The 19,025-nt window shown below is 35.2% G+C and overlaps 1 protein-coding gene across 3 annotated transcripts in view; it reads left to right on the top strand.

Annotated features, from left to right (window-relative positions):
- Positions 1-19,025, top strand: part of ZNF800 (zinc finger protein 800) — a 161,881-nt gene that overhangs the window by 130,089 nt on the left and 12,767 nt on the right. For 2 of the 3 annotated variants that reach the window (XM_080664039.1, XM_080664038.1), the window contains exons 4-5: positions 1,349-1,492; positions 4,193-5,888. In XM_080664039.1, the coding sequence (XP_080520165.1) occupies positions 1,349-1,492; positions 4,193-5,888 (1,840 nt within the window). Of the gene's footprint in view, positions 1-1,348; positions 1,493-4,192; positions 5,889-7,100; positions 8,858-19,025 lie in introns of those variants that run through there. The other variant, XM_080664040.1, reaches the window with a different exon arrangement.

Here is a 19,025-nt window from a genome sequence, read left to right as displayed (position 1 = left end):
AGTCTTAAAGGTATTTCTCAGGACACTTGTTTTTAAATTAAATCAATATTATCATTTCCTTTTATTTGAGAAAACTGAAGGCTCATTAAATAGTAAAGCATTGCAGGTCAATTTTTTCAATTTACCTATGGCAATGACCTGTAGGAAGTAGTGACAGAAGACCTTCCATTTGTGTTTTATTCCTGGTGGATGTTTTTATTTTAAAGATTAGATGCTTGTTGCCATTTATTTTTTCTCTGCCTTTTGCTATTTTGTCACAATGCTTAGAATTCCTAGATCACTGCCACTTCTTTAACGAATATTTATTGAGCACTATTAGAACTGAATACTTTGTAGTTATAAGTAAGACATACTTGGTCTTGGCTGCTTTGGAGTTTATAATCTTAGTGGAGAAGGCAGGCTTATGTCAATATTGAATTATTTGCAATTGGGGTAACTTTTGGAGGGAAAAGGTTTTGAGTAAATTTATAGCGGTATCAAGAGGCTTAAGCAAAATTCAAGATTATGGACAAGATCTACTCTCACACTAAATGGCCATAATCCTTAGTTGGCCCAGAATCTGAAGTAATTTGAGCTGATTTAAAAAAGAAAAGTCACAGACATTCCTGTGACACAGTTTTGACTTTTAAAAAAAATTTTATTGATTTCAGAGAGGAAGGGAGAGGGAGCGAGAGATAGAAACAATGATGAGAGAGAATCATTTATCGGCTGCCTCCTGCCAAGTCCCACATTGGGCATCGAGCCTGCAACCTGGGCATGTGCCCTGACTGGGAATCAAACCTGCGACCTTCTGGTTCATAGGTGGATTCTCAACCACTCTGCCACGCTGGCTGGACAGTTTTGACTTTCTTTAAGGAACCAGGGGAAAATGTGTTAGCAAACTCCATGTTTACTTCCTAATGCAGAAGCAAGCTTGAAGAACCAGGCAAAAACTTTGGCAGGGAGTGAGAGGGGATGGGGACATTTAATTTTTCTGTCCCATTCCAGATCTATAGAATCAGAATTTCTGGGATGGGTCACACACATCTTTATTTCCAGGTCATTTTGATGATCAAACAAATAGATGTTGAGACCACTGTTGGGATATCCCAAGAATTGATTGACTTCAGAATTAGAAAAATAGCATTAATTTTAGTTGTCCTTATATCCAAATGATAGAAGGATTTTTGCTTAAAACTTAGTTTATAACTAAATTGTGAGTAACACACTGTGGTAATAATTGGAAATGTCTATATAATGTTTTTAACAAGTAAAACTGTACTTTTGGAGTCTCATCAATGGTTGTTCAGTTTAAAAGTACATATTGAAGTTACCTTTTGTGTAAAGTTTTCTTTTTCCCTCCCCTTAGGAACTAAACAGCTGAAACACATTTTATTAAAAGATGTGGACACTATTTTTGAATGTAAATTATGCCGAAGTCTCTTCAGAGGATTACCAAATTTAATTACCCACAAAAAATTCTACTGCCCACCAAGTCTCCAGATGGATGACAGTAAGTTTCAGTCATTTATTCAGTTATACATTTTACAATTAAGTATCCTTATATTTCAACTGTATGTTTGTGTTAAATTATGGATATCCATTTATGGATAATTTAATGATAGAGAATAAAATTAAATACTTGGTTCAATGTTATATTCAGTTTCTTAGATATGGACTTTTATACCTGTGCTTTTCACTTGGATTTTCCTATAGATATATGAGGTTAGATATATGAGTATATTTATTTGTATTAAAATATTGAATATTGTTTTTGAATGTTCATATGAATCATAGTTAATAGTCAGGATTTATGTAAGTTACAATACTAATTCTTGAAGGGGATATTGGTATTTTTTGTCTTTACTTCTTTAACATCGTGTTACCAGATATGAATGATCATTTACTAAGATTCCTCTTAAGTGAATGAGAAGGTTGAATGAGTAAATGAGTTGATTTCATGGGAATGGTAGAGAGTGTTAATCTTTCTACTGTTTTCTAGGTCTTGATTTGAAGATCAATTTTGTTCTCGTTGAAATTTATTTAGATCAGTCATTTTATCAGAAATTAGATTGTATTATGGGCTAACTTGAGATCTGAAATAACTTAATGTGAATAAGGCAGATAGTAGGCCAGTAAAGTGTTTGTGGAACCAAATGTTCGTTGAATTAAGTGTATTGCCCCTGTATAATTAAGTTGCTATAATGGTGTTATTTTCTTGCTTTAAAGAACTCATGTAAATTCCTTAAAATATTTTAGTAATAGCTTACTTTCGTAATTTTTTGTTCAGGGATTTAACTCTTTGTGGACTTACACAATATGAAACTTATTTTGCCAGTTTGATACTATATTGCATTATGGATTTTGTGTGTTTTTAAGCTTAAACTTTTTGGGATGGGGTTGAAATACAAACTTCAAATATCAGCATGAAACTGATTTAAAGCATTATAAGACATAAGTGAAGTAAAAATTTCATACTTGGATACTGCTGTTAGAGCTACATACTATTTTTTAATTGATATATAAATGAAAAGATTATAAAAATATCATTGAGATACAAATGAAAAGTCTATAAATATTAGTTTCAAATCTAACTTTTTAATTAAAATACCATTAAAAATAAAATAATTTTCTGGTAGTGAATCCTTGTTATTTTTTAGTATGACTTAGAGAGGGAAATACAGGGTGTGGCAAAAGTAGGTTTACAGTTGTGAGTATGTGAAACTAGAGTTTATTCTTATTATTTATTAATTATTGTATATTTCCATACAAACAACTTTTGCCCAATGCTGTAGGTAAATGGATTTGTAGGATTATTGTGCTCTCTTCTTGGTAGTACTCATTCTAGAGATACTGTTGTGAAGGTGTTATTCTTCTTATAGACAGTTTATCCATTTTAAAAAGGAAGTACATAAGAAGAGCTATAATGAGTCATATCTTGTTTTCTAAACTGATAGGTAATATGATGCTGTATTTAATAAGTAATGGCTTGAATTTAGAGTTGTATGTGGAAACGTAACTAGTGTTAGCCAACTCTGTTTTAATAGGAATATTTAGTTCCCTATAGAGGGTGTAATTATTGTACAAGTAAATAAAACTGTTTTTGGAATAAATCCATGGTTTTTAATCATTTGTTTTAATAGAATTGTGTCATGTTAAGGAGACACATAGGACTGGGTTTAGCAAATACTTCTATATGTCATGTTACTCATCTATACTAATAAAAGGGTAATATGCTAATTAGACCGGGTAGACCGGACATCTGCCGGTCGTGCAGTCCTCCTTCCAGACAAAGCCACAGTGGCGGGGTCTGAGGCAGAGTCGGTTAGGGGCAATCAGGCCAGCAGGGGAGCAGTTAGGGACGATCAGGCCAGCAGGCGAGGGCGGTTAGGGGTGATTAGGCTGGCAGGCAGAAGGGTTAGGGGCGATCAGGCCGACAGGCAGAGGTGGTTAGGGGTGATGAGGCCGGCAGGCAGAGGAGTTAGGGGCGATCAGGCAGGCAGGTAGGTGAGCTGTTAGGAGCCAGAGATCCTGGATTGTGAGAGGGATGTTCGACTGCCAATTTAGGCCCAATCCCTATGGGCTAAACCGGCAGTCAGACATCCCCTGAGGGGTCTTGGATTGGAGAGGATGCAGGCTGGGGTGAGGGGACCCTCCCCCATGCATGAATTTCGTGCACTGGGCCTCTAGTGTTTATATATTTTCCTACAAATTTTCTTTTTCATTTCCATAAGTATGTCTCCATACAATTAGAGTAGTTAATTTGTTATGGATAAGGTTAATAGGAATGCTGTTACATTTTCTTAAAAAATTATTTTTATATGTAGTAACATTCTTCATTATATTGTATCCATTTTGGGTTATGAAAACTTTGATTTGCCTTTGGTTGCCTAAAAATAAGAAATATTTTATTGTTTAGGATGCCCATGTGCTTATGTATTTTATAGTAAGGGCACTTAAAAGTGGAAGTACCTCTTCTGTTGCAATTTCTTATCATTTGCATACTATGTTGAGGTCTTAAATTAAAGCAAATTTTAGTTTAATACTAGTTTTTATCTTCATAAAATACTGAAAAGAGATAATGCTGTTACGAAAATGAACATGAACCAGAAATACAAATTTTAAGATAGCTGTTCATAATACATTGAAAAATATTAGAAGGCTATATTGCAGGCAAATTATTCCAGATTAAAATGTTATTTTTTCTTAACAGACCTTCCTGATGTAAATGATAAACAAAGCCAAGCCATAAATGATCTCCTAGAAGCCATATATCCAAGTGTGGACAAGCGAGAATATATTATTAAGCTAGAACCCATAGAAACTAATCAAAATGCAGTGTTTCAGTATATTTCAAGGACTGATAATCCTACTGAAGTCACAGAGTCAAGCAGTACTACTCCTGAACAAACTGAAGTTCAAATACCAGAAAGTGACACTGAACATTCTAAAACAGTACCAGTTACAGTTACAGAGGTGGAAACTGTAGAGCCCCCTCCTGTTGAGATGGTTGCAGATGAAGTTGCACCCACATCTGATGAACAACCTCAGGAATCACAGGCTGACTTGGAAACTTCTGACAATTCTGATTTTGGTCACCAGTTGATATGTTGTCTTTGTAGAAAAGAATTTAATTCCAGACGAGGTGTTCGTCGTCACATTCGAAAAGTACATAAGAAAAAGATGGAAGAATTAAAAAAGTACATTGAAACACGAAAGAATCCAAACCAAACCTCTAAAGGACGCAGTAAGAATGTTCTAGTTCCATTAAGTAGGAGTTGTCCAGTATGTTGTAAATCATTTGCTACAAAAGCGAATGTAAGGAGGCATTTTGATGAAGTTCATAGAGGACTAAGGAGGGATTCAATTACTCCTGATATAGCAACAAAGCCTGGGCAACCTTTGTTCCTGGATTCTGTTTCTCCTAAAAAATCTTTTAAGACTCGAAAACAAAAGTCGTCTTCAAAGGCTGAATACAATTTAACCGCATGCAAATGCCTCCTTTGCAAGAGGAAATATAGTTCACAAATAATGCTTAAAAGACATATGCAAATGGCCCACAAGATAACTCTTTCTGGGACAAACTCTAAAAGAGAGAAAGGCCCTAATAATACTGCCAACAGTTCAGAAATAAAAGTTAAAGTTGAACCAGCAGATTCTGTAGAATCTTCACCCCCTTCCATTACCCATTCTCCACAGAATGAATTAAAGGGAACAAATCATTCAAATGAAAAAAAGAACACACCGGCGGCACAGAAAAATACAGTTAAACAAGACTCTGAAAGCCCTAAATCAACCAGTCCGCCTGCTGCAGGTGGCCAGCAAAAAACCAGGAAACCAAAACTTTCAGCTGGCTTTGACTTTAAGCAACTTTACTGTAAACTTTGTAAACGTCAGTTTACTTCCAAACAGAACTTGACTAAACACATTGAGTTGCACACAGATGGGAATAACATTTATGTTAAATTCTACAAGTGCCCTCTTTGCACTTATGAAACTCGTCGGAAGCGTGATGTGATACGACATATAACTGTGGTTCATAAAAAGTCATCCCGCTATCTTGGGAAAATAACAGCCAGTTTGGAGATCAGAGCTATAAAAAAGCCCATTGATTTTGTTCTAAATAAAGTGGCAAAAAGAGGCCCTTCGAGGGATGAAGCAAAACATAGCGATTCAAAACATGATGGCACTTCTAACTCTCCTAGTAAAAAGTATGAAGTAGCTGACGTTGGTATTGAAGTAAAAGTCACAAAAAACTTCTCTCTTCACAGATGCAATAAATGTGGAAAGGCATTTGCCAAAAAGACTTATCTTGAACATCATAAGAAAACTCATAAGGCAAATGCTTCCAATTCACCTGAAGGAAACAAAACCAAAGGCCGAAGTACAAGATCTAAGGCTCTTGTCTGGTGAGGAACAGTTAACAGAGTTTTGCTTTTTTCTCCCCATCGAACTAAAAAATCATTTGACCATAATTTATAGCTGGTTCCATTTTAACACATTTGCTTCCATATATCTTATGGCAGTGGGAACTGCAAGAGTAATGCACATATTGCATTTCCTCTTCAGTGACCTTTATTCCAGTGGCTTGGGAACAAAAGTTAACTTCAGAACTTATCTTCCACAGGACAATGCAATATAGTTATAGGTAGATGGCACAGGGTCAGTGCTTTCCTCTCTATGTTGTAAAATATACATTTATATTGGCTTATGTTTACAATAGAAGTCTTCTGTTTAACTTTGCACAGGTTTAATTTGATTCAGTGACTTAATCTACTAATAAATGCATTGTAGGAAAGTTAAATATATTAGAAGAATGAATTTGTGAAGGTGATAATTATAGGAAAAAAGTCCTTTGAGGCACTGTAATTATTGTAAAAATTAATCTGTGACAGCTAAATAAAGTGCTGCACTCAAAAAAAAAATCCCCAAATTGAATTTAGAATGATTAGCATTAGTATTTACATTTAATATAGTGCTTCTAGGCAAAGGGGGAAACTTGATAAAAGTTTGAAATTTCTTTTTCCTTCTCCTTGGGAGTATGTGTCAATTACCATTTTTAAGTTTGATCTATGAGAAGCATGATTACTTAGATCCCAAATCCTCTTATTTTTCCTTTTTTTGTTTAAATAACCTTTTTGGTGATCATTTAAAAAATATAGTTAATATTATTAAATAGGGATTAAGAAAATTTTTTTTGGTGTGGTTGTGCGTTGCAAGAAAAGTGAAATCCCTGTTGGGAAGAAAGAAAAAAAAATACTTTTTTAGGAGGTTTTGGAACAAATGTAGATTTTTAAAATGCAATATAAAATAAGGAGTAGATTCCCTATCCTTTTTTTTTTCAAGTCTCTTTATATTTTTAATTTAAAGTTTACCTCCAGTACCTGTGTCCCCTGAGATAAGGCAATTAATATATTTAATTAGTATTAAGTTAGTTTTGGATTCAGGTTCTCAAGAGTGCTGAGTAGGTTAAATGTTGTGGTTTGATTATAACATTTTTTTATTTTTGTGGAAAACTTGTGATGAAACCATTCTTTAGAAGTGATTTACTATTGTATAATTTTAAAAACAAGCTTTGATTGGTGAACTCAAAAGTGTTCATTTATTCCATTTCTCCTCAGATAACTTCAAGTGATGTACGAAAAGGTTTGGAGTTCATATTTGTGGAAAGACTTTAAATTGGTGTTAGAACCACTAAACGTCTTCAAATGGTACTATGAGAAAAAAAAAGAAAAACATTTTCATAAATATTTGACTGTAACTGCTGTTTTCTCACTAAAAGGATAATTATCTAACCACTTGTTTCAAAGGCACTGCCTTTCCCAGCACTTTCAAGTAGCTGTGACATTTACATATTGTCATCACAGTCCATCAGCTAACCAGTGTCTACAAAAATGTTGCAAATTTTGTTTTTCAAACAATTTGTTGATTAAAGCGATCAACAACCTGAAGAAAATATCACCACTGGTGATTTTTAATTGACAAAGACTTGATATCTTAGTGATTTTAGTTTTGTTCCAATTCATTTGGCAAAATTTTCATCTGGATTGTACAGATATCTGGTTTCCTAGTGAGTGTATGTTATGACCAAAAGACAAATTAGTATCAACACATTATACATATTTAGCTTACTAATTATTGGTAATTATTTTTACATTCGTTTATTTCTAACTTGTTCTCCAGCACTTAAATGTTTGGAAGTTTCATTCTAAAATATATACTTACAGGAAAGTTCCAGTTCATTTTCACCCATGATCATTACATTTTTCATTTGTAAACATCTGAGGTTTTTGGAAAATTAACATTCCCCTATTTTTCTTTAAATTTTATACAAAGCACTTTAATAATAGATGCAACTTAATTTTTCAGTTTCTATTTTTTTAAAAGACCACACATTTACTAATGTTAATATGAAGGTAGTAAATAGCTTACCGATATTTTATGGATGCTGACAATCCATGCACAACCACTTCTTATGATACTAGTTTATTCCTTTAAATATTGCTAAAAAAGGCAGGTGGGGTATAAACCCTGATTTTTTTCTCCCAAGTAAAATCTGAAATGACCACTTTAGATATTTGATTCCTACTGTAAAATTTGGAAAATAATGAATTCTTGTTCATTTTTATAATCAAGATTTTAGGAAAAGCAGAAGTACACCTATCTTTATGAAATTTTGGACAGGTTTTGTGTATCAATCTTTTGTACTTTTTAGGGAATATTTTATTTTTTAGTAATTTTTGTCAAATTATAATTTTAAAAGGTACAGCAGAGAATATACCATGTTTTTATATAGGTTCATACCTGTACTTAGGAGGGACCCTGTCCATCTATATACTTTTGTATAAAATTTTAAAATGTTGAAGATCCACAAGGTCATAATAAAATACTTCTATAGCTAGAGAAACATTTACCCTCCCCAGTGCTTTGCACTAAAATATACTGTGAAAGGAAACTAGAAAGACTGTAACTGTTGCTGGAAATGTTCTATATTGAATGTACATGCTCTTGTTGGAAAAATGTACTATATGTGATGGAAATAAACCAGACTTGGAGTTATTTCAGCTAAATGTGCTTCAACAAAGGTGCATTGGTTGAAACTTAAATGTTTTATTATCAAATTTAAATTTATTCAGTGACTATGAGCAGCTACACTTGAATTATATCTTGATAGTTTTATTTTTAAAAATTAGAGTTATAATTTCTCTTTAATTTAAAAACAGATTTACTTTTCCACATATGGAAAACTTGTACTTATAGGTCTAACTTTAATGATTAATAGTGTAATATATTTAGGGAACTAAATGTGTAGGTGGTATTTCATTTATAAACCATCTTCATTAGTTGCACATTATTAAACATGTATGTTTGACTTTTGCAAAGTGTTATCTTTTATGCATTCCTACACACAAGACATATTCCAAAGATATTTTCCAGACTTAAGTACCTATAACCAGTGAAAAGATAAGATAATTCTTAAAAAGCTTGGGTTAGCTCTTTACTACAGCCTTTCATCTGTATGTCAGACTTTTCTTCTCTGCTTTACTTCTTAAATACTATATGGAAGAAAGAGGGGAGCCCAATTGCTGGGATTTTCTTACTTCACTCACCTGTTTCCACATGTTTTCTCTGTCATAACTGTAGGGCTACACAGGAATTTAGAAGGAGAGACAGAGGGTTCAAGAACTCAAAAATATTATGTGAGTCACTGAGAAAAAAATAAAACTTTGTCAGGACTGGTTTACATTAGAAGGGCCTAGAGAGATTAGGAATATTTATCCTAATAACCCAACTAACAGATTATGGCAGACATAGAAGTTAGAGGCTAAACTGGGACCAGTTTAGAAAGGTAGAATGAACAAGTAAGAAGTGATTTTAAACTCTTTGTTCTTCCTATTCCTTTCTGGTCTTCATTCTTATTTTTTGGTTTTATTTTGAATCTTGCTCTCTCTCAGAGGCTTAGGGTTGAGCCTCTTGAGAAGAAGCCTAGGAAATTGGTGTTGGAAGCCATTTTGCATGTAGGCTATATAAACAAATATTGATAGCACTTTTTCTTCTTGGTGTAGGGAGGTAAAAGAACCATCAGAAACTGCTTATAATATATTAAGACCTGTCTCTGGCTATAGATAATAACCACCTTTGCTGCTATTGGCTCAATTAAGAGTTTTTCTTTAGAATTTAACTCATCTTTCTTCCTGAAGATACGGTCCTCTCCTAAGTGTGATGAAAAGTAGAAACAAAAGATAGGGCTTGCACTTCAATTTCCTAAGTTTGGATAGTACAAGTGAGGGCTGGATGAGGTATGGCTGACACTGGGCAGGTATTCATTAGCAGATGTACCTTGAATGCACAATGACTTAGTTCATGTCTCTTATTTTTTCTTGTTTATTCCCTATTTCAAGAGGAAAACCTTCTTGAAGAATATATACATATTCTTGAAAAATATATAAATTACCCATATTTAATTTTTAGCTTAGTTTTGTATATATGAGTCAAGTTTTCTGTTGACACAGATTGCTTGCATTGTTTAAAAGTACCTTAACAATTTTTAGGAATGTGATTTTTATGTTGTTTTATGGTCAATAGTCTGTTCTCAGTTTGTTTTAAAGAGTCTATGGATGCAGTAGCAGGGGGAAGGGGGCGGGAATGGGAGGAGTGTTGTTCCTTTGCTGTGGCTTGAGGCTGTGGGTATAGAAAGAGGAGTTTCCCAGTAGGTGTTATGACAACTAGTTATGGAGATAGAGAGGCATAAGTGGATATCATTTATTGTTGTGAAGTTGTGAAAGATCTCTTCAAATAGCATGACCACTGAAGATGAGATAGAAATACTTGTAAAACTTTGGAAATGAGGTTTTTAGGTTTATTGCAGAGGCCTGTGGAAGTATTCCAGATCCTTAGGAGTTTTAGAAGTCACTTATCTAATGGACTCCATAGATTACCAGAATTATGATTTAGCCATGGTTCTGTTAGTTAATCTGAAACCGTGCTCTAGGATATGTGTAGCATGCTGTTGGCTGTGCTGTTAGACAAGATCCTTCAGCACTCTGTTATTCTTTTCCTCTTCTCTGACTTTAAGAGCTAATCAAAACCTCAGGATTGAAGAGGAGTAGGGATCAGCAATCTAAGAACTGTTACTAGTTGTTTGGTTTCTAAGTCATCAGGCACATGATAGAATGCAGAATAAAACATATTTCATTTAAAGTCACAATTATTTTGCCTTTTTAACTTCCCAAATTTATTTCTCCTCAAAATTTTTTCCTGTAGACCTTTCCTTTGACTCATGTTTTGAGCTTCCAACTCTTATCTTTCCTGTTTTCTTTTCTGGGTAACAAGAGATCTTAGAACCAAGATAGCTAAAATGTTTTTTGAGAAGGCAAGAGGGTGTGAAGTCAGCTCATTTTCTCCTGAATCTTAATGTTCTATATTCTATTTGTCTGGTTTATAATTTAATTTTAGACTTCTTCCTCTGCATATATTCACCACTAGTGTACCACAAACAGGGGAACACAGGTGCATCTGGTTGGGAAAATGCCCAAAGTTGGAGGTTTTGCTGTGTGCCCACTCAGCAGAATTAATTTGCTTGATTGTGTATTTTTTAAAAATACATAGTTTATTGATTTTTTGCAGAGAGGAAGGGAGAAGGATAGAGAGTTAGAAACATCGATGAGAGAGAAACATCAATCAGCTGCCTCCTGCATACCTCCTACTGGGGATGTGCCCGCAACCACGGTACATGCCCTTGACCAGAATCGAACCTGGGACCTTTCAGTCCGCAGGCCGACGCTCTATCCACTGAGCCAAACCAGTTAGGGCTGATTGTGTGTTTTTGAAGTCAGGGTCTGTGTCTTAATAATTTTGTTTAGTGCCTAGCATATTTGATGTATACCAGGCTCTTTAAATAAATGTTTGATAATGATATTAAAGTAAGCAGGAGCCTTTTCCATCTCAAAAGCATGTTGTCATATACTTTGACGCTTTGGATCTTAAGTTCATAAATTTTTACTATCTTAGTATTGATAGATTTCACTTATTTTAGGAAATATCACCAGTACTAAAATGAGAGTTTATGATAATAAAGAGAATTCTTAGCTAATAATAATGAATGTTCATGGAGTGCTTATTGTATGCCAAGCACTCTGCTAATCCTTTACATGCATAGTACCCCTAATTCACCAACAACTCTCTCAAGTAAGAACTGTTACTTCATTTTCCTCATTTTGTAGTACAGGAAATTGAAACTTAGAGAAGTTCAGTGATTTATTCAAGTTCACATCAGTAGTATATTACAGAATTGAGACTTGATACTAAGTCTGACTACAATGCATGTGCCCTTCATCAGTGCACCTAACATTTGCACATTTGCAAAGCACATTCACTACATTACCTTATTGGCAGTTTAGTGTAATGCTTTGGAGCCAGATTAGTTGGTGAAATTTCTGGATCCACAAATTATTTACTGAGTGACATAGTGCAAGTTACTTAACCATTTTGTGCTCTAATTACCTCACCTATAAAATAGGGATCCCAGTACTTCTTAACCTCATAAGTTGTGAGGATAAAATGAAAAACACATTTAAAATACTTAGAACAGTGCATGGCATGTTACAATAAATGTTAGGATTACTATAAGTTATCAAAATGTGGGAATTTTTTTATTACCTCTTAAGTTTAGAAAGTTTTAGAGAAAACTTTATTGCTACACATCATATTTTAACTGCTGCTTTTATTGAGACAATGAAGGTAACTATAATTTTCTATCAGTTCTTTTCTAATCAGATATTACTAGTTTATTATTCTTACTCATAAGTGTTTATCTTGCAAAAGGTGTTAGGTAGTTGTAAGCACATTCATTGTAAGTTACACTTTATTTTTATGGTTACTCCACAGAGTAACCCATCTTAAAATTCTCATTACTATGTGTTCTGTCACACAAATATTTTATTCTTGGTCATGTGTAAAATATTGATATGGAATACATATTAACAGCTGAAATATTTCTGTAAAACAAAAGTAGATATGTGGTATTATTTGAGAGAAAGCATTCAATTATGGAAAGAGTGGATTCTTCAGAAGAGCATGATTTAGGTTAAGCCAGGAGTTTCTTTGGTGAGTGTGTCATGAAAAGATAAGAAAACACTTTTCAACAGTCTTGCCAATGGTAGTCATTAGTGGCAGTACTCCAAATTTCAACTGAGGCCCAAGTACTGTTAAATTATCTGCTGAGAGAGTTTACCCGCACACCTGACAGTTATTGATTTAGCTTTTTTTTAAAAAAAAATCCTCTCCTGAGGATACGTTTTTTAGGGAGAGGAATGGAGAGAGACCGATTGGTTGCCTTCCATACAAGCCCTCACTGGGGAGCGAATGCATAATCTAGGTATATGCCCTGACTAGGAATCGAACCCACGACCCTTTGGTGCACAGAACGACACTCCAGCCAACTGAACCATGCGGCCAGGGCTGGTCTTGCCTTTTTTAACAATAAGATGATGATTTTAGAAATGTTAGGGTTTAGGGACTGGTATAATTTGCAACACTGGAGAAACTTGTTTCTAGGTTTGGAACTTCAGATCAAGTGTGTGCCTTCTTAATAATTCTGATATTCAACTAGTTTTGTCAGGTGTCTGGAGCATATTTCTGGCACACGGAATATTGTAATGTTTAAACAATAGAATGGTGTGGTTGAAAAAATAGCCAGACCAAAATAAAAAGCCCCCATTTGGAATACTTGGAGCAATAATAACTTGCAATGTATTTGGGTGCCCTGTTCTACATATTCTGGTAACACTTTCACTACAAAAGTATGTAATGATGATATTCAGAGGAGAAATTAATACATCAGAATGAACCAAAATGAACCTTAAGTGCATATAATTCATATTACAACTCAGGTTTTTAATCCCTTTTATCTGTGGGATTATCCTGAAAGTAAATTAGTGCTGAGAAATAGAACTGTGACTGTAGTCAAACTTCCTAAGCTGTACAAAGTATTTTTTTTTAACCTGAGGCTGTTTTGGGTGCTTTGGTAGATCTGAACCCCAAAGTACCTGCTATTTGTGACTGGTAGCTTTTATTTTGGATGGGAACAAAAAACAAGAAATACTTTTCTAAGAAAAAATAGGGAAGCACTAGGAATATTGTGTGCTCAAGTGACTGAATGATATGGAAAAAAATTAGGGAAAGGATTTTTATGTAGTTTCTTTGAATTTTTGAGAGACAATTTGTTAGGGTTTTATATAAGCTTCTGTAGGAGAGTGGTTATGTCATTTTCATGCCTTTTGGTTATTAGATGTTTATTGAGTTCCAACCAGTTAACTAGATCTAAGTAGCACAGTATCTTTAAACCACAGATGCTACGAGATGGAAGTACTAGTAAAACCCACAGTGACTTGGATCACCAGCCACCAAACAATTTGCCAAGTCTTCTAATTGCAGGTGTGTGACTGCATGTGCATTCGTGTATACAAATACTGGGCTATGTTATGTGTGTGTGTGTGTGGTTGTTTTTTTTTGTTGCAAACAGAGTTACTTGGTCTGTAGCTTGTAAGGAGGGGTTTATTGGAAGGTTTTATGTGGGGAAATAAGGGTGATAGAAGTGACCAGGCCTTATAGGAATCTAGGAGTATTTGTTCAAACTGGCTTCACCATGTAGATTCATAAACTGGAGAAAAAAATGCAGTTCTAGTGATTGGGTATCCCCCTTTTAGCAGCAGAAGTATTGCTTCTCTGCTGCTGTTAGCCCTTTTCAGACTCTGCTTTTAATTTTCTTTAAAAAACGAATTACCACATTCTATGCCTTCTCAATATGGTTATTACTGCCTCATTACTTCTGCTGCATATCTTCTCTGTGTCTTTCAGCTAACTTTCTCTCTCCATAGAGCTTGAGTTCATACTCCTGTAAGAGAAAGTGTGATTGGTTCAGTTAGGTTGGGCCAGCCTTGGGCAAACTACGGCCCGCGGGCCGGATCCGGCTGTTCTATCCGGTTCTCTTGCTCTCCCCTCCGCTCCTTTACTTTGAATTTATATTAGTTCACACAAACACTCCATCCATGCTTTTGTTCCGGCCCTCCGGTCCAGTTTAAGAACCCATGTGGCCCTCGAGTCAAAAAGTTTGCCCACCCCTGGGTTGGGCTAATCTCCTATGCCAGGCTTCTTGACAGACTGCTAGCCATAAGCTGTTCTTCATTGATCAGGTGCTCTCTGTTGGTTCTATCATTGATGATCATGTTGGTAGAGTCAGTGGAATAGAACATGGCCCTGGGCCCAATAAAAGGAATCCTTTTCATATATATATGTATGTATTTGATTTCACAGAGGAAGGGAGAGGGAGAGATAGAAACATCAGTGAAGAGAGAGAATCATTGATTGGCTCCCTCCTGCATGTCCCCTACTGAGGACTGAACCCACAACCCTGGCATGTGCCTGACAGGGAATCTAACCATGTCTTCCTGGTTCATAGGTTGACACTCAACCAGTAGCCACACTGGCCGGGCAAAGGAATCTTTCAATGGGAATCTTTTACAGAAGGACTCTGGATAGCCATGTAATAATCTTTCTAGTACATATCTTTCTTCCATTTTAAAGGTGATAGAATTAAAGGTAACCTGTGGGCTTGACTTTTATATCAATGCATCACCAACAATCCTTTCCATGCTGAGAAAATGTGAGGAAAAGTTTGCTGATCAGCACCTGCAGTTCCTTTCCTGAACTGCCTGATGCTGTTTCCATCGTTGGCTTTGCAGATTCATGGACAGCCTGAAGTTTTCACTGAGAAAAAGCCATTACATTTCCTGTAACAGCTTATTAGGCCATTCTGTCAGTTGCTGCTATTTTTCCAGACACCCACAATTATGCTGCACAGTTTGAGTTGGTGATTTAGTGAATCCTTAAAATATTGCTTCTGCTTTTCTACATGTACTTTCCACATTTAGGTTTACTCTGCAATGGCTACTTTATATCCTCTCATTAATTCCTTCAACAACAGACACTATTGAGTGTCCTTCTTGTACTTGGCACTATTCCATTCTCTTGGGGATACAGAGTCATACTGTGGTTAAAGCGTGGTGTTTTAAGTATCTGCAGACCCGAGTTCAAGTTCTGACTCCTTTACTTACTGTCTGTGTAATTTGGGCAAGTAAATTATTTTTTACAAACTTTTCTTGTCTGTAAAATGATATTAGAAACTACCTTATAGGTATGTTTGTTGTGGGAATTTATGAAAATTTAAGTATATATTGTATATAATATACTTAGCACAATGCCTGACTTAAGTAAGAGCTCAATAAATATGTATTACGGTTGTAGTGATCAGTAAAATTGTTGTCAGTTTGCTGCTGAAATACTTTCTAGCACTTAGTTTCTGGTTATCTTGCTTTGCCATTTAATGTTCGTTGCCTTTTTGTTGGCATTAATCCAACTGTTTAATGAAAAGTCAGATGTAACATCTGTGATAAAGCCAAGGTATACACAGTTATTAAGTTAAAACATCTTATGGGTCTTCAATATGTTGCCATTTTTTTTTTGCAGCACCTTTGACTAATTACTGAAGGATTTGTTGAACTTTTTGATATGATTTTGCGTTTTTGTGATTAATGTCTTATAGAACAATGTATAGTTTAGGTAGTGAAACTCAGCACCTTCTTTTTTATTTTTATAAACATTAGGCTATGGGTACATGAACATATTCTGAGTTTACAAGCAAGAATTATGTCTTCTCATTGTCTCACCAGTGCCTCTCAGTATACCTGGCATAAAACAGGTGCTAAGAGCATGTTGAAGAAAGGAAAGAAGGAAGACAGGAACATTAACATCAATTACCTTATTATTAAGGCTTATCATTAGTCCACAATATGTCTTTGCTTTTAAGCTTCTTTTCTCAGTACCTCATCATCAAATATACAGGGTATCCCCCCAAAAAGTATACACACTTTTAACAGCTGATAGCTCAAAAAATTTTAATACGTTTTTATTGATTTCAGAGAGAGGAAGGGAAAGGTAGAGGGAGATAGAAACATTAATGATGAGAATCATTGTTAAGCTGCCTCCTGCACACCCTCTACTTGGGATCGAGCCTGAAACTCAGGCATGTGCCCTGACCAGAATCTAACCGTGATCTCATGCTTCATGGGTCGACACTCAACCACTGAGCTATGCCGCCCGGGCTGATAGCTCAATTTTGAAAATGAAATGTATTTTAATAAACACTGCCTTTATAATTGTTCAAAGTATGTATACACTGTATGTTGCTTCTCTACCTGCAAGCTCCTCTTTTTTCTGTTACTGATGGCTTCTGTTACCTGCCTTCATGGCTACTAAATATTGGTGACAGATTCAAACTCATGGGAGTGCCGTATTGACTGTATACCCTGATAACTAGTCCATAATCAATTATACACTATATGGGTATATACTTAGTGATTTTTTAATAATTATTTTTAAGATATTTTTAGGAGATCTGTGTCTTGATCACTGTTGATTCCCCAGGGCCTAGGATATTTCCCAGTTCATAGTAGGCACTCAGTAAATATTTGTTGAATGTGAATGAACAATATAGGCCATGTTATACCATCCACTTGTGAACCATCTGCAATTCTTTTCTATCTCTACATTTGTATTGAAAGTTCATGTGAAGGGCATTGCTGACCACATAAATGCTCAATCTGATGGCTTGCTTTTCATCATATTTGACCTTTCTACAACCATTAATGCTTGCAAATTTATCTTTCCCAGGTTTTCATGCTCACTTATAACTGGGTCACCTTGGGCCAGTCTCAGCATGGTATTACATCCAAAAAAAACACCACACAAACAAAAAAAAGACAAGCTCAAAAATCTTTGGAAAATAATGAACCTTTTTACTATTTACAGAAATCTCCTAAGGTGGTCGAAAGGTACAATTACATAAAACTTAAGCAAACTTCATATAAGTTCTCTTTATTCATCTCTCCTCCCAAATTCTCATATAGTTTGGCAGCTTCTTCCAATCTCTCTTCTGTAACCTTTTCCCCCAAACCTGTAAATTTTCTACAAAAAAACCCCTTGTCCACTTGTCTCATCTTCTGGTCTCTTATTTTCTTCAAAGAGTAACTCACTCTGCAGTTTAAATCACTTTAGTTTCTTGGTTTCTTCCAGGTTTGTTTTGTTTCCCCAACCCCCATTATCTTGCTCAGTATTCCAAAAGTCTGGGAATATCCCCTTGATTCATCTGGGTTTCCCTTACCAACTTTCTTTGATTTTAATCAATCTTAAAGCCTTATATGAGACACTATCTCCTCCTTCCTGAACTTCTGGGTTCAGCTGGGTTTCCTCCTGGTGTGTTCATCTGGAGTGCCTCATCTATAGCAATATTGAAATGATCTATTTGTGTCCCTCTAGGCTATAAGCATCTTAAGGGGTAGAGCTCCTGTCATTTACATACCTAGTATCTAGCATCATATCTGGAATGTAGTGGATGTTTATAAATATTTATTGAACTCATGCTCCTGTGAACTCTGATTCTTCCTCTCTTGCCACTGGCTTTTATTTTGTTAGTAGGTTTTTAAATATGGATCAAAATTTTCTTAGTCCCTTTCTTATTTTATACTCTCTCAGTGATTCATCCACTCCCAGAACATCACTTACCACTTCTGTGAAGATAACCCAGACTTATTTTCCTAGCCCGCCTATTCTTCTGATTCGAAGACCTTTTTTTTTTTTTGGTAAAAAAATAAAAGACTACTTGTTTTTAAAGTTGCATGTCAGACATCTCCACGTGGATATTTCTCCAGTATCTTAAATGCAACAGAAACTCAATAGAACAACTTATATCCCTTTATGGTTGTTTCCTGTCTTAATTATTCATATATCTACCCTTCTACTTACCTAAGTTAATTAGAATCCTAGGAAATACTTGGGACTTCTTTCTCTCTCTCTCACACTCTTACCTGATCAGTGATCCGTGCCTGTCCATTTTACCTTAGAATGTTTTTCACATTTGGCTCCTCCCTTGCCATCTCTGCTTTTAGTAGTTTAGTTTGGACTCTTATCTCTTTCCTACACCATTGCAATAGACTCTTTACTGACCCTCTTTCTAATCTGTCTTCCAAGCTGCTGTCAGAACTATCTTTCTAAAACACAGATCTATTCGTTACTCTATGTGCATCGCTTTTGTTCATCACTTGACTAACTCATTCTCAGGTCTCAGCTTAAATGTCACTTCTAAAGAAAGACAATTTAAACTATGTCTCCCTTGTAGTTCTGTTTTCACGTTCCTTTATTGTCATCCAACATAGTTTGTAATTATCCTTATATCTGTGCATTGTTTTGTTCAATGTCTCTTCCCACTGGAGAGATGTATGTAAGAGACTGGGAGAAAAATTATCCTTATATCTGTGCATTGTTTTGTTCAATGTCTCATCCCACTGGAGAGATGTATGTAAGAGACTGGGAGGAGGAAAAAAAAAAAGACTAGGGAGAGTTATGTAGACCCTGTGTGTACCACAATGCTTGGGACATAGTAATGTTTAAGAAAACATTTGCTGAATGAGTGGATAGATGATAGATAGCTT

This window comes from Plecotus auritus (genome assembly GCF_963455305.1).
Source record: "Plecotus auritus genome assembly, chromosome: 4".
Lineage (NCBI taxonomy): Eukaryota > Metazoa > Chordata > Mammalia > Chiroptera > Vespertilionidae > Plecotus > Plecotus auritus.
Note: the sequence above shows the minus strand (reverse complement) of the source record. Positions and strands in the feature narration are given on the sequence as shown.